General features: G+C 35.3%; 1 protein-coding gene across 1 annotated transcript; it reads left to right on the top strand.

Annotated features, from left to right (window-relative positions):
- Positions 1 to 8,911: 8,911 nt before the first annotated feature.
- On the top strand, positions 8,912 to 13,337 carry LOC105952322 (glutamate receptor 2.8). The gene is given in 6 exon segments (XM_012975863.2): positions 8,912 to 9,266; positions 10,032 to 11,299; positions 11,389 to 11,704; positions 11,803 to 12,191; positions 12,712 to 12,727; positions 12,730 to 13,337. Coding segments are annotated over 6 exon segments (2,766 nt in total). The 5' UTR covers positions 8,912 to 8,947; the 3' UTR covers positions 13,188 to 13,337.
- Positions 13,338 to 15,523: the final 2,186 nt, after the last annotated feature.

Genomic DNA, 15,523 nt, shown 5'->3' with positions numbered 1-15,523 from the left:
TATATATAATAATATATATATATACACACACACTGTGTGACACACACACATTTATTTTCGCAATAATTCTATTTGAAATTGAGCGAAATGGTTACTTCAGTATTTACCACGGTACAAATTATGAGATGAAATCATTTACTCAGAGAATAGAAAACAAGTGAAAGAAGCCAAAAACAGTTGCTTCCCAGGGCCTGGGCACTGGGGAATTTGTACAATTTTTAGCCTACAACTTGGGAAATATAAATAAATATAAAAAAAAAAAAGTAGGCAATAAGATGAAAAATATAATGAGAGACCCACCAAAATAAATAATTAAATCCACCCAGAAAATTCACTTTCTGACAATCACCATCTTCCTACACCCTGGATCGGATTATAATTACTCGTTTGTACCAATCAAACCTTTAATTTTGTCAACACGGTAATACAGAATATATTTCATTGTATTTCTTCTTCTTCAAAAAGGAGTGTATATATACTGATTACAATTTTAATATTAAGGAAAAATACTAAAATAAAACAAGGAAACAAAATATCTTTCTCACGCTCAATACAAAAAAGAATCAATAAGAGATTGCTTCACCAAATATACTGTATTCTCGACACTCCCCCTCAAGGTGGAGTATGAATATCTGTCATACCCAACTTGTCAATGATACCGTTGGACGCCTTTACCGAAACCGCTTTTGTGAGAATATCAGCGAGTTGATCTTCAGACTTGACAAAAGGAGTCTGAATAACCTTTTTATCGATTTTTTCTTTGATAAAGTTACGATCCACTTCAACATGTTTAGTGCTGCGATCATGTTGGACAGGATTTTGCGCAATCTGAATAGCGGCTTTGTTATCACAGTAAAGATTCATAGGTGTTGTATATGTGATCCCCAACTCATTTAAAACATTCTTGATCCATAACAATTCACATATACCATGAGCCATACCTCGAAATTCAGCTTCCGCACTTGACCTTGCGACAACCTTTTGCTTTTTACTTTTCCAAGTTACAAGATTACCTTCTACAAAAGTAAAATAACCCGACGTAGACTTTCTTGTTGTCTGATCACCTGCCCAATCAGAGTCCGTGAATCCTTCAATGGTAGGAAGATTATTTTTCGAGAATAATAGTCCTTTGCCTGGAGTTCCTTTCAGTATCTCAATATTCGATACACTGCATTCATATGTTCTTCACTTGGAGCATGCATGAAACGACTAATTACGCTTACAGCATAAGCTATGTCCGACCTTGTATGTGCTAGATAGATTAATTTCCCAACTAGCCTTTGGTAACGACCAATGTCAGTTGGAGCTTGCGTAGGAGATATTTCAAGCGTATGATTTACTTCTACCGGTGTTTCTACTGGTTTGCACGCCAACAGTCCAGTTTCAGACAAAAGATCGAGCACATATTTTCGCTGCGATAGAAAAATTCCTTTCTATGATCTTGCAATTTCAATTCCTAGAAAATATTTCAGCTGTCCAAGATCCTTCATCTCGAACTCCGCCGCCAAATATCTTTGTAGTAACTTCATTTCACACAAGTCATCTCCAGTCAACACCATATCATCAACATACACAATTAAAGCAGTTACCTTTCCTTTTTTATGTTTTATAAACAAAGTGTGGTCGGAATTACTTTGTTTATAACCAAATGCCTTCATTGCAGAAGAGAACCTCCCGAACCAAGCTCTTGGTGATTGTTTAAGCCCATACAAAGCCTTTTTCAGTCTACAAACAACATTTTCACATTTAGAACCTCCATTTACTTCTAGTGGAAGATCCATATAGACCTCTTCCTCTAACTTCCCATTGAGGAATGCATTTTTAACATCAAACTGTTGTAGAGGCCACCCTCTGTTAGCTGCTATTGATATAAGTATACGGATTGTATTGAGTTTAGCTACCGGTGCAAAAGTCTCTTGGTAGTCTACCCCATACTTTTGTGTATATCCCTTTGCTACTAGTCTCGCTTTATATCTATCGATTCTTCCATTCGCTTTGAGTTTCACTGTGAACACCCATCTACAACCAATAGATTTTTTACCATTCAGTAACGAAACAAGCTCCCAGGTAAAATTCTTTTGCAATGCATCCATCTCTTCATTCATTGCATTTTTCCATTTTGGATCTGCCAAAGCTTCCTGCACACTACTAGGAATAGATACATTGGATAATTCATTAATAGTAAGTGCATACAACTTAGACAACCTATGGTTCGAGACATAATTACTAATGGGATATTTAGCACGAGCTTTGGAATCGGGTTCATATTGTTTCTTTGAGATACCTTTGTTTGGTCTTTCGGACCGTCTTAGTGCAACATTTTCAAGAATACTCGTGGTTGGACTATTAGCGTCATTAGAAAAGGGAGTTGAAATTACCTCGGGTGAAGCATTTTGGACATCCTGGGTTGATTCTTCGGCCAATGGTGGTAAACTTGGTAACTCCAGGACTTCTGGTGGTGGTTCTTGTATCTCACTGTCATAAGGAATTAATACCTCATTCTCAGTTTCAGCAGCACTATCAAAGGTATGCTCAACAGTATTCCCAAATTTCTCGTTCACCTTTTCTAACTCTAAAAATTCGCCACCTTCATATATCAGTTCATCTTCCTGATGAAAAGATCTAGAAGTTTCATTTGAATAATAAGGTTCTGATTCACGAAACGAAGCTTCTAATGTCACATGTAATTTTTGAGTTTAAGGGTCATAAAACCTATATCCTTTCTGAAAATCGGAATATCCAACGAAAACACATCGCCTCGCGCATGGATCCAATTTATTTCGTAAAGTTTTTGGGATATGGACATATGCTATACAGCCGAAGACCCGTGGTTCAAGATTCGGGAGATGAGGAATTGAAAATAAGGACTCCATCTTTTGTTGGGGGGTTTGAAAGTCTATGACCCGAGAAGGAGTTCTATTAATTAGGTATGCAGCAGATTTTACAGCTTCTCCCCAGTAGAACCGAGGCATGTTCATGCCGAAAAGGGAGGCACGAACTACCTCCATTAACTGCCTATTTTTTCTTTCTGCCAAGCCATTTTGTTGTGGGGTATAGGTACAAGATGTTTGATGGCGAATCCCAAGTTCGCTCAAGAAATTTCCAAATGACCCATCTACGTATTCCAACCCATTGTCAGACTGTAAAACTCGAATTTGCTTTTGATATTGAGTTTTCACCAGGTTATAAAACTCCTTAAATGCTAAAAAAACATCATTTTTTTTTCCGAAGCAACGAGACCCAAGTCATTCTAGTGCATTCATCAATAAATGTAACAAAGTAACGAGCTTTAGAGAGAAGTAATTTTTGTTGGACCCCAAACATCAGAGTGTATAACCATAAATGGCACCGAACTTTTATTAAAACTTGGTAAGTAAGAAATACGATGGCTCTTAGCCAGTTCACAAATATCACAATGAAATTCTACATCTTTCAAGGATGAAAACAAATTTGGGTATAATTTCTTAAGATATCCAAAAGAAAGGTGTCCTAATCTTCGGTGCCATAACCAAATAGTTGTTCGAGCTTTATCTTCGCTACTAGTCTGATATGCATGTCCACATTTCTGTCCATTTTTTTCTGTCAATTCCAATTAATAGTGTTTTCCTCATTTAACACCATAACCAAGAATCTTCCGAGTTAGAATGTCCTGAAAAACACAAAATGAGGGCCAAAAAGTAACAGTGCAGGCAAGAGCCAAAGTGATTTGACTGACAGATAAAAGACTATATTCAAGGGATGGAACAATAAGAACAGAATCTAATGTGAGAGTACTAGACAACATAACATATCCTTCTCCAATAATCGGAGAAGTAGTACCATTAGCTGTAGATATAACTGATTTGCAAGAAGAACGAATGTATTTCAACTGATTAGGGTCCCTAGTCATATGATCGAATGCACCTGTATCAATAATCCAAGTATTATTCTTAGAAGTGGTCGAGAAAGCAGTGGACTTACCGACAATACCTGGGTGAACAACATTTGCTGTAGGTTGCGCTTGTTCACCATCTGTAGACGTCGTCATACCTTTTCCAGCAACCTTCTTCCTTGGTTTCTTTGTGAAGTCCCACCACTCGGGATAGCCAATTACTTCGTAACATCGTTGTTTTGAGTGCCCTGTTTCACCGCAGTGAGCACATACGAAGTTATTAGCTTTTCCTGTAGATTGTTCCTTTCGATTCTTAAAGGAGCCCGATGATGATCATTTTTGAGTTTGATTTGCTAACATGGCTGAACTTTCCAAGATTTGTCGAGAACTTCCCATTGTCTGCCTTTGTTGATACTCTCTTCTAACATATGCATATGTGCTCTCCAAATCAAGTTTCAGATCTTTTCGCAAAATTTCTCCTAGAACTTGATCAAATTGAGAATCAAGTCCACTTAGAAAATTATGAACTCGAAGCCTAGCCATCATGGAATGCAACTGGACCACTCCTTCAATTGTTTCTTCGTGAGAGATGGTCCTGTGATCAATTTCCTAGAAGATGGAGACGAGTTCGTTATAGTATACTGGAAGGGGTCGGCCATCTTGTATTGTAGAGAATGATCTTTGGTTGAGTTCAAAAAGACAAGTTTCATCAGATCCATCATAAAAGGTTTTTGATACAGCTTCCCATATCTCCTTTGCCGTCGGAAGACGAATGAAACGCTGCATGAGCGATGAACTCATCGAATCAACTAGCCAACTTTTCACTCTTTGATTTCAGTAATCCATGTAGCCAGAGTAGGATCTCCATGGACGGGTTTTTTCGCTTCTCCGGTGAGATAACCGGCTTTATTTCGAGCGCCAATACGCATCTCCATGAGTTGAGACCATAAGGCGTAATTCGTTTCATCTAATATTACGCTGGTGAGAAACGTAGAATTGTCTTGCTGGATAACAATATTTTGCGTTGGCTTGGTTATATTGGTTATATTTTGCGTTGGCTTGGTTATATTTAATCTTTCAGATTAAATGAGAAGAACAAAAAATATGGGGTTGATGTTTCTAGGTATATTCAGAACAATATATTGAACGTTGGTTTTATGAGAGATCGAACCGCTCTGATACCATGTCAACACGGTAATACATAATATATTTCATTGTATTTCTTCTTCTCCAAAAAGGAGTGTATATATACTGATTATAATTTTAATAATAAGGAAAAATACTAAAATAAAACAAGGAAACAAAATATCTTTCTCACGCTCAATACAAAAAAGAATCAATAAGAGATTGCTTCACCAAATATACTGTATTCTCGACAAATTTCATCATCATTCTTCCATATTTTGACTTTTTACTAGTGCGTTTATATATATATATATATATATATATGTATATATATATGTATATATATATATATGTATATATATATTAAGAGTGATTCATCTAGAAATTTTGTAGATTTTTATTATGTTATTTACATTCTTGTCCTGTTTTGGGTTGTTTTTTCAAAAAATGCCCTTGTATAATGTTGAATTGTAGGAAAAGTCCCTTTGATAAAAAATATCAGTTCGGCACCTTTAAGCCGAGCTCCCCATATTCAAAATTAGTGGACCTTGGCCTAATGAATTATTAAAGCCAAGCCCAAGACCAAGATGAACCACATACCCGATGGGCCAAGTTCCAGCGAACGATGAGAACCGAGGTAGGCTAAAGTGTTCGTTAAAGTAGAAATGGTTAAGTAAAAAGGTTAGAGAACTCGCATTCGGTTTTTTAAATTATCATATTTCTATTGTCGTTTTGCTTAAAAAGAAAGTGTGATTTCTTTCTTTCTTTTTTTTTTTTTCCTTTCTCGTGCAACAATTTGGGCTCCAAAATTAGAATATATATGTTGATTTTTCGCTACCGTATTCCGAATCGGGAGTCGTTCTTGTTGTGAAAAACAAGAAACCATTTAGCATGTGGACTTTTATAACGCCCTTCGCATGGCATCTTTGGCTGGAAATTATTGTTTGCTTGGTCGTTTCTCGGATTAGCTCTTTATGTGACGGAAACCCGAAAAAATGACACCGGTGAAGAAGAGCCCGTGGATAGGCCACGTGGACGAATGATTCATTTGTATCCAATAGAATTTCTTGTTTTCCCAGAAAGTAAATAAAATTTCTTTCTTACTTTTCATATAAATAAAAAATTGCATTTTTTTTTCACTCGTATCGAATCGTTTTCTATTGTCGTTGAAATGCAGAAAATAGGGTATCGAATAACTATTCAGTTTCCATACTAGTTTGTTGGGGTTGTATGGCATTCACATTAATGCAGAACTTCTCCGCCAACTTATCTGCGATCCTAACCGTTGATCAATTAGCATTCGAATTTTCCGATGATTACTATGTGGGCTATATATCACAAGGGTTCCTTCATAAAGCTATTCTTGACGGAGCAGCTATGAATTAAATCGAGGCTTATTGCCTATGGTTCACTGGAAAAATTCAACGATGCTATGTCTAAATTAAAGGAAGCAAAAACAGAGGCATCAACGGCTGTAAACCCCGTTACGAAATCGTCAGACCCACTTCCAGGACTGATGGCACGGGCTTTGTAAGTATTCTTTACGCATGTGAACGATTTGTTTTTTTTTTTTTTTTTTTTTGAGAATAGTGAATGAATTAATTACTTTTGTTCGAAAATAATTTTGATTGTCTTATATTTTGTTCGTGAGGCTTTTCCAATTGGCTCTCCATTAGTTTCACACTTCTCAAAGGGTATCTTGAATGTTACGCAAGGCCCGAATATGAATAGTCTAGAGCTCGAAAATTTCGGGCCGGAATATTATATTCTTCGCAAGATCCATTATCCTTTGTGATCCCTCAAGGTGCCTCCGGACTTACTCTGTACGAATTCGGAGGCCTCTTCATTATTACAGGATCACTTGTTTTCGTTGTTGTAATATTTTCGATAACAGCAGTTAAACAAAAATTCAATGAGATGTGACGAGAACATCTCTCCGATATTGGGCTTCGGATTTTTGTGCCAATGGAGATGCGACACGTGATGGATCATCGAGTTATTAAAGACAATGCCGATATACATCCTCCTGGAGAATTAAACGGAGAACCTGTTAGGAATGATTAAGTTGTTCCCATTTTTCGCATTGGTAATGAAGGAACATGCAGCCAACCATATAGGTGCACTCAGTAAAACTATACTCTCGTATAATAGCTTGCAAAACATTTGGATATATTTAATTTATAGCCATGCTAATGTGCATTATAGAACATTTTTTTCTTTTCTTGACATAGTCATTTGTATCTTTTTTTTGAATTCGCTAAAAGTCTCTCAAACATCTTAGATGGATAGTTTCGACTCAAAATAGACAGTTTAGTTGAAGAACTTAGATTGAAATAAACACTCAAGACTGAAACTAGACAGCTTAGTTGGAAAATATGGACTGAAAATAGACATTTTAAATTAAAAAGGAAGACTGATCAGATCGATGAGATAATATACATAATAATATTAAATGAATACATATAAAAATTGCAAAAAAATATATTTATATTATTTATTTTTATTTTATATAGTCATATAAGTAATTTATACCGATAAAATAAAATATTATTAATATAAAAAAATAATAATAAAAGAACAAAATAAGTTGAGTGTTGGTGATTTTTCGCATGTTCATTAACAAGTAATAACATGGACTCGTGGGAGATGGGATATCATACACACATGGGAGCAATTTATTTTTCTACTTCTAAGTACCTAAATTTCTTCTCCAAATGTTGGTTTTGCCTCCGAATTTGTATATTTCAACCATTATTCTTTTGTTTTGCACATATTTACCTACGAAAATACTAACACCAAAAATAAATAAAAATGACTATGAAACGAGTAATAATCCATATCGGAAGTAATGAAATAGAGTGCAAATCATCGCTGAGCTCAAGCTCGAGCTCGATAGACTCCAGCCAAGCTAGAGACTAGAAAATGAAAGCTCAAACTCGCATAATCCGAAACGAGCTTGAGCTCAAACCTGAAAATTCTGGCGAGACTCGCCACAAACTCGACTCAGTTTAATTTACCCCTACAATAAGGTGTAGATGACAACGTTCCAAGAAATTTCCTAAGAAATTATGTGGACAAGAATAAAGGAATCTGTTATTCGTAATCAGACTACATCGACAGACAACGATATATGTATTGACACCTAATTTATTGAAGCCAAATACTTAAATTTATTGATATTCCTTTGACGTGTTACACCTAATTTGGAACTATCCTTGTATTTGTTTTATTAAAAAAAAAATCAAATTTCGTTATTACAATGATACGAACGAATCAAATTAAAAACTAAACTGGAAAGTCAAAAAAATGGATTTTCAAGCAATGAAAAATGAAACTAAATTAAAGTTTGATTAATTCAAAAATTAATACGATTCTCCTCAATTGCATTTACGCAGTCAATACGCGTTACTTTAGAGAGAGAAAAGAAAGAAATCAATTCAACGAGAAATTAATATTAACGCTGCCTTTTATTTCTTATTATGTTGAAACAAATGTATAATCAATTGGGTTAATCTCCTATTATATTCCCCTTTAATAATTTTTTTGTTGTTCATAAAAGTATTAATATAAAATAAATAAATATTTTTTAACTTTAAAAATAACATATAAAAAAAAAATCGTTTCCAAATTTCCCAGAAATTTCCATCTCTCTTACATGACTTGGTCAAATATTGTCCGTATATGTAATAAGTATACAACTTCTTAGATGCACCTAGCTACGACGAAAGTTACATTAAAACCCAACTTAGATGTAAAAGATTCAACCAACTATACACTTACGTGTAAATGTCTATAACCAATTAAAAATAATTTTTTTTTTAAATCTACGTATATTGAATAATTCAACATATAATTACAATCCGTTTTGTACAGTTAGTCTATAAAAACAAGACAGTTATCAAGCAGAAACAAATATTAATTTTATAAAAAAAAATTAATTTTTAAAAAACAATGCCGAAAAGTACCGAAAGCTCCCGTTTGTTAGTAAAATCCCATTTTCTTATTCGCTTCTTCTTCTTCTTCTTCTTCGTCATCAACTATTCTGCAGTTGCAAGTAGTGATGTAGAGAGAGAAACCTCGACCGAATCGAAAACCTTAACGGTGGTCCCAATCGGTGTAGTTCTTGACCAGAACTCGCCTTTAGGTTTAACGGTGGATTTATGCATGAAAATGGCGGTCTCGGATTTTTACGAAGCGCATCCGAATTTTACTACAAGGTTGCAGCTTCACACCAAGAATGCAGACACTGTTCTTGATGCTAATTTTGCAGGTAATTATTTATTTTAATATATATAAATAGATCGGACTCTTTTAATTTTGTTTCGATTATTAAGTTCCAAGTTTCTTAGATAATATATATCTATATCTTATATGTGTTTATGTAGTTAATATATTAAATTAAATCTTACACATATATATTAATTAATTATGGGTATGATTAATTATTTATGAGTATATTTAGGATAATATATTTTTCATGTTCTACATAAAAAAAAATTAATTATTACCTTATGTCAACGTCAACTGTATATAAAATTAAATAGGAGATTTGACTATTTTTAAGCATACTTTCAACATGTTGATTAAGCTGGTTCCTAATTAAAAGGCGGAAGGAAGAAAATCTCAACAACCCTAAAGAAATGTAATTAATTATTATTATTATTGAGCATTAAAAAATTAAATTGGGTGATAGTGTGAACGATATATATATATTTTAGCTTGAATATTCTAATTAGAATATAAGAAAATTACTAAATTAAAGTTGAATTTTCAACATTAGAAAAACAATTGACAGAGGGTAGGTGGATACGGTCTATTGATATTTGGTTCATTAACTAAGATAACAAAAAACAATTAGAAAAGTCAAATCGAATTTAATTATAAAAAGAAAAAACATTTTTTTTTATTTATATTAGAAAGAATTGTCAAGGTAATACAAGAGAAACCGAATTGGTTATCATGCATGCACGCATTCTGTTTGTTAAAATGCCTCACTCAATTTACACTCGTATGATTTCTTTTTCTTTCTATGCAGCTGTTGATTTACTGAAGCAAGAGCAAGTGCATGGAATCATAAGGCCACAAACATCAACCGAAGAAACATTCTTCGCAGAACTCGGACAAAAATCACACGTGCCGATTATCTCCTTCAATGCAAGAACTTCGTCTCTTCCCTCCACCTATTCCGTCAGGACAACACCAGACGACTCGGTTCAAGCGCGGGCCCTCGCAGCCATTTGTCGGGCTTTCGAATGGCCCGAAATCGCCGTTCTTTACGAAGAAACAAATTCCGGAAATCAATTTATCTCCCATCTGAATAAAGCATTCCAGGAAGTCGACATCGGGCTAGCCTACATGGTCCCGATTCAAACTTCAGCCGAGGATAGCGACATCTCGAAAGAACTGAACAAGTTGTCGACAAAGCAGACGAGGGTTTTCCTCGTACACACGAACCCTTCCCTCGGTTTTCGGTTATTCACTCTCGCTAAAAATGCGGAGGTTATGAGCGAAGAGTATGCGTGGATCGTCACTAATAGTTTGTCCATTTTCTTGAACTCGATCGATTCCACAGTACGCGATTCGATGGAAGGAGTTGTTGGCGTTAGGCCTTACGTGTCGAACTCGAAAGCCCTCGAAAGTTTCAAAGAGCGATTGAGACGAAATATGACAATGAGCAACACTACTACGACAAGTCCGATTACCGAACTAAATGTTTACGGTTTGTGGGCTTACGATGCAGTAACTGCATTAGCAATCGCATTGGAAAAGATCGCACCTTTAAATTCCACCTCACTCGGCCCCCGTCTCCTCAACGAACTGTTGACCACAAAATTCCGAGGGTTGACCGGAGATTTCGAATTATTTAACGGGAAAATGAAGCCGTTAGCATTCGAGATATTCAACATGATAGGTACCGGAGAGAAAACCGTCGGATTTTGGACACCGGAGAGAGGAATAACAAGAGATTTGAGTTCCACCGGTGAAAAAACGTACGCCACGTCAGCGAAAGAGCTCAAAACTATAACATGGCCCGGAGATTCCGTCACACGGCCAAATGGTTGGGCTATTCCGACAACCGGCAACCTCAGAGTCGGAGTTCCTTGGAAACACGGATTCACAGAATTCGCTAACGTGATTATCGACAAGAAAATGAGGCGTACGAATGCAACGGGATTTTCTGTAGATATATTCTTGGCTGCATTGGAAGTGCTTCCTTTTCCCGCCAAGTATCAATTTATTCATTACGACGACATCCGTAATTCCGATTGGAGCTACGACGACATGCTACGTGGGATTCCCGAGGTAAATTTTTTTTTTGTGTCAAAGTTTTCTTCGTTTCTTGAAAATGCGTATTTTTCGATCGATTTGCCTTTTTTTTTTTCTTAAATTAGGACTATGATATGGTAGTGGGAGACATAACGGTTTGGGCTCCGAGAGCTGCGCATGTTGACTTTTCGCTCCCGTATTCTGAATCAGGAGTCATTCTAGTCGTCAAAAACAAGAAGCCGCTCGACATGTGGATATTTGTGAAGCCGTTGAGGTGGGATCTGTGGTTAGCGATAGTTGTCGCCTGCGTTTTGATGGGGGTAGTTCTTCGTATATTGGAAAACCGAGTCACTAGCAACGACGCGGATTCGATAATCGAAAACAAGGAGAGGCGTCGAGCGATTTATTGGTCCCCCGTTACCATTCTTGCTTTCCCCGAAAGTAAATAATATTTCTTACTTATGTTATAATTCTATAATTAATTGAAGAAGTATGTTATGTTTCTACGTTGATGGCGTTTTCGTAATTTGTTTCGGCAGGGAATATGGTGTCGAACAACTGGTCGTTTTTCGTGCTGGTGCTTTGGCTTTTCATGGCGTTTATACTAATGCAGAGTTACACGGCTAATTTGTCGGCGATTTTGACGGTTGATCAGTTGAAGTTTGCGTTTTCGGACAGTTATTACATCGGTTGCCACGAGGGTTCTTTCATGAAAGATTTTTTGATAAATCAATTGCATATTAGTCCGTCGAGGCTGAGGAGCTACAATTCGTCGGACGAATACCATACAGCTATGTCGAAGGGAAGCAAAAACGGTGGCATAGATGCTATATTCGACGAGATACCTTACATGAAACTCTTTCTCAACAAATACGACCCCCAGTACAGAATGGTCGGGCCCACGTACAGGACCGGTGGCTTTGGCTTCGTAAGTTTTTTTTTTTTCCTTTAATTTTCAAGATTATGGAATGTGATAAATGTCGTTTCAATTTTACATTTATCGTTTTTTTGATTTAAAACGTGATTTTGACCATTTTCGAGTAGGGATTTGGCAAAACTCAAAACACGAAATCTGCAGTTCTTTGAGTTAGCTTTCTAATCCAACTTGAATCAGCTAGATTGGATGTCAGGTGAGAAAGATATGCATGAATGAATGAACTTGATGCTTTGAGTCATTTAAAAATTCAAAACGTAACTCATTCATGCATAACTTTGTCACCCAACATCGAATCTAACTGATTCAATTTGGATTAGATAGCGAAATCCAAGGACTACATCTTCCGTGCTTTGAATTTTGCCAAAATCAGACTCGAAAAAAAGTCAAAATCACGTCTGAAGTCAGAAACGGTATTTAATAAAATTGAAACGACATTTATCATTTCAGATAGATCATTGGTCCTTTCTTACATATAGTTTTGATGATCGTAAATCGACGCAATTTTGTTTAGGCATTTCCGGTGGGGTCCCTTTAGTTGCTCATTTCTCGAAGGCGATATTGGACGTGACACAAGGTCCGAATATGACAGCTATTGAACAAAAGAATTTCGGGCCGGGATATTCCTCTCAAGATCCTCTTTCCTCGAGAATCTCACAACAGAGATCGAGTCTCACGTTTTACGATTTTGCCGGCCTTTTCCTTATCATAGGATCGGTGACTCTATTCTCTCTGTTTTGCTCCGAGACGGCAATTGGTCGGAAATTGACCGACAAGACCGCGAACTTTATCCACATTCTATTCCATTTCAAGAGTTCGAGAGTTATGTCGATGGAGGTTGACGGAGATACTGACGAACCGGTGGCGAATGACGATGATGTCAGCGATGTTTCTGTTCGGGACGGCACGGATACATCGACACGTGTTATTGAAGCGGGATCCGAAAATGGCGAGATTATCGATAACATAACCGAAGATAATCAACAATAGTTTTTACTACCGAGACCGATGGTGCATGTATGTATATGTGTGTGTATATATAGTTTATTTATTTGTTCTATTGTTATTGATTGAGCTGCAGTAATAAGCTCATAATTGTGCAGTTAGTCTATATAAGCTCATAAAGTTTTTATTTTCTTATATTTATTTGTACTTGGAAATCTTTATTTTGTTACTTCATATGGTTTCGGTGTAACTATTATACCTATGAATAAATTACGGATTCTATGAAAATGTCAAATTATGAAAAAACTCATCATATTTGAGTAATTACTAATATAATTATAAATCTTTTTACATATCCACCCTTGCAATGTCAAATTAAGTCGAATCTTCTAGATTATGTGGAATATTCTGCAGTTTGTACCCATTTTTTCCCATTAGAGTTTTATATTTTGAAACAAGATGATCATAATATATGTCTCCTGACTTGTAAATATCAGATTGTGGTGCATCAGAAACTGCATTTTTGCACAAAACGAGTACAAAGTAGAATACAATCAATGGAATCTAGAAGATGTTGTTGAATATGACAGCAAAAAGATGGACGAGTAAGAAGATTCATAGTTGAGGGTAGGGGGAATCCACCCTTAGGCAAAGGTGGACTAAAGCTCATCCTCAATTTACAATGTCCCCGCTATATTATAGTTTATTTAGCCCACCCATATTTTATTAATTAGTCCACCCAAAATTTCAAATAATGCAAAAGAAGTCCCATTTTTTTTATTATTTAGCCCACTCAAAATCCAAATTAATGCAAAAAAAAATCACACGTTTTATTAATTAGCCCACTCAAAATCCAAATTAATCAAAAAACACTCTAAAATTAGTTTTTCTGTCTTTTTTTTTCGTTTATTCTTTTCTATTTTCAAATAATCCTTAAAAAAACTACGTTGTTTTTGGGGGCAGCCCCCGAAAATTTAAACCCATCCTACACCAAATTCCTGGACTCGCCACTGGTTGAGCGTGATTGTAAATTACCGAAACATGAGATTTTTTTCGTAATTACCCTTTTACTTAAGAATAAGTTACATCATTATATATAGAGAGGGCAAATTACGACCACCCTTTGAAGTAAGGTCAAATTATGAAAAAATCCTTCTTGTTGATAAATTTAAGGGCGTTTATTGGTAAAATTGTACAAAACTTGCGGGGTACGCCGAAATTTCATACAATTTAGCATTTGGTTCGATAAATAACAAAGTACCAAAATTTTAATAAAAATATCTAAAATTTTGATTTTCATTTTTGTAATTAATTTTAGTTTAAATACTAATATTACACACACACACACACACACATATATACCGAATGAACGATTCTGTAATCGGCATGTACGAACTTTCTTTCGGCTCGACTCGATCGGTTTACTGCCCGAATGAACACCCCAAGGTAATTTGACATCATAAAAGTGGATGTGTAAGACAAGATATAGTTGAGGGGTGATTGTAATTATGCAAACATGAAAGTTCTTTTTCTAATTATACATTATCTCAGGAAAGTGCCGTAATTTATAGGGCAAATCGCAAAAAGGCCCATCACATGGGACTTAACTGCATTTTGGTCTACAAAAAAAACAGTATCTCAATTAAGCCCATCCCCATGTCTATAGTCTAAAATACCCTCAATAATATAATTCTTATCAATTCCACCCATTATACTCTAACTTCCTTAATAATACACATTGACCCCGAATTTAAACAAATATATCACATTAACCCCCAAATTTTTTTTTTTTCAGAAAATAATTTTTTTTGAAATGTTTTTTTCCGGCCAGATTCCGGCGTTGACTTTTATTTTTTTTTTGAAACTTTTTTTTTTCCTGAAATTTTTTTTCGGCCGGTCAACCACCGTTGACCGCCGGTCTCCGGCGTTGACTTTTTTTTTTTTTTTTTTGAATTGTTTTTCTTAGAAAAAAAAAATTTAATTAATATTACTGTCTTGGCTACTAAATTACTGTCTCAGACAGTAATATTACTGTTTGGGACAGTAATATTATGAATATTATTTTTCCGAATAGTAATATTATTAATATTATTGTCTAAGACAGTTAAATTACTGTTGGAGACAGTAATTTAACATCCAAGGCAGTAATATTAATTAAAAAAAAAAATCAATTAATAGTTAAATTACTGTCTCCGATAGTTAAATAACTGCCGGAGACAGTAATTTAGCAACGAATACAGTAATATTAATTAAAAATATTTTTTTTAAGAATAAAAAATTCAATTAACAGTTAAATAACTGCTGGAGACAGTAATTTAGCAACGAATACAGTAATATTAATGAAAATACTTTTGAAGAAAAAAAAAAAAAAAAAAAAAGAG

Source organism: Erythranthe guttata, chromosome 10 (assembly GCF_056151865.1).
Source record: "Erythranthe guttata isolate IM_541 chromosome 10, IM_541, whole genome shotgun sequence".
Taxonomy (NCBI): Eukaryota; Viridiplantae; Streptophyta; class Magnoliopsida; order Lamiales; family Phrymaceae; genus Erythranthe; species Erythranthe guttata.
This window is presented reverse-complemented; position numbering and strand designations above follow the sequence as displayed.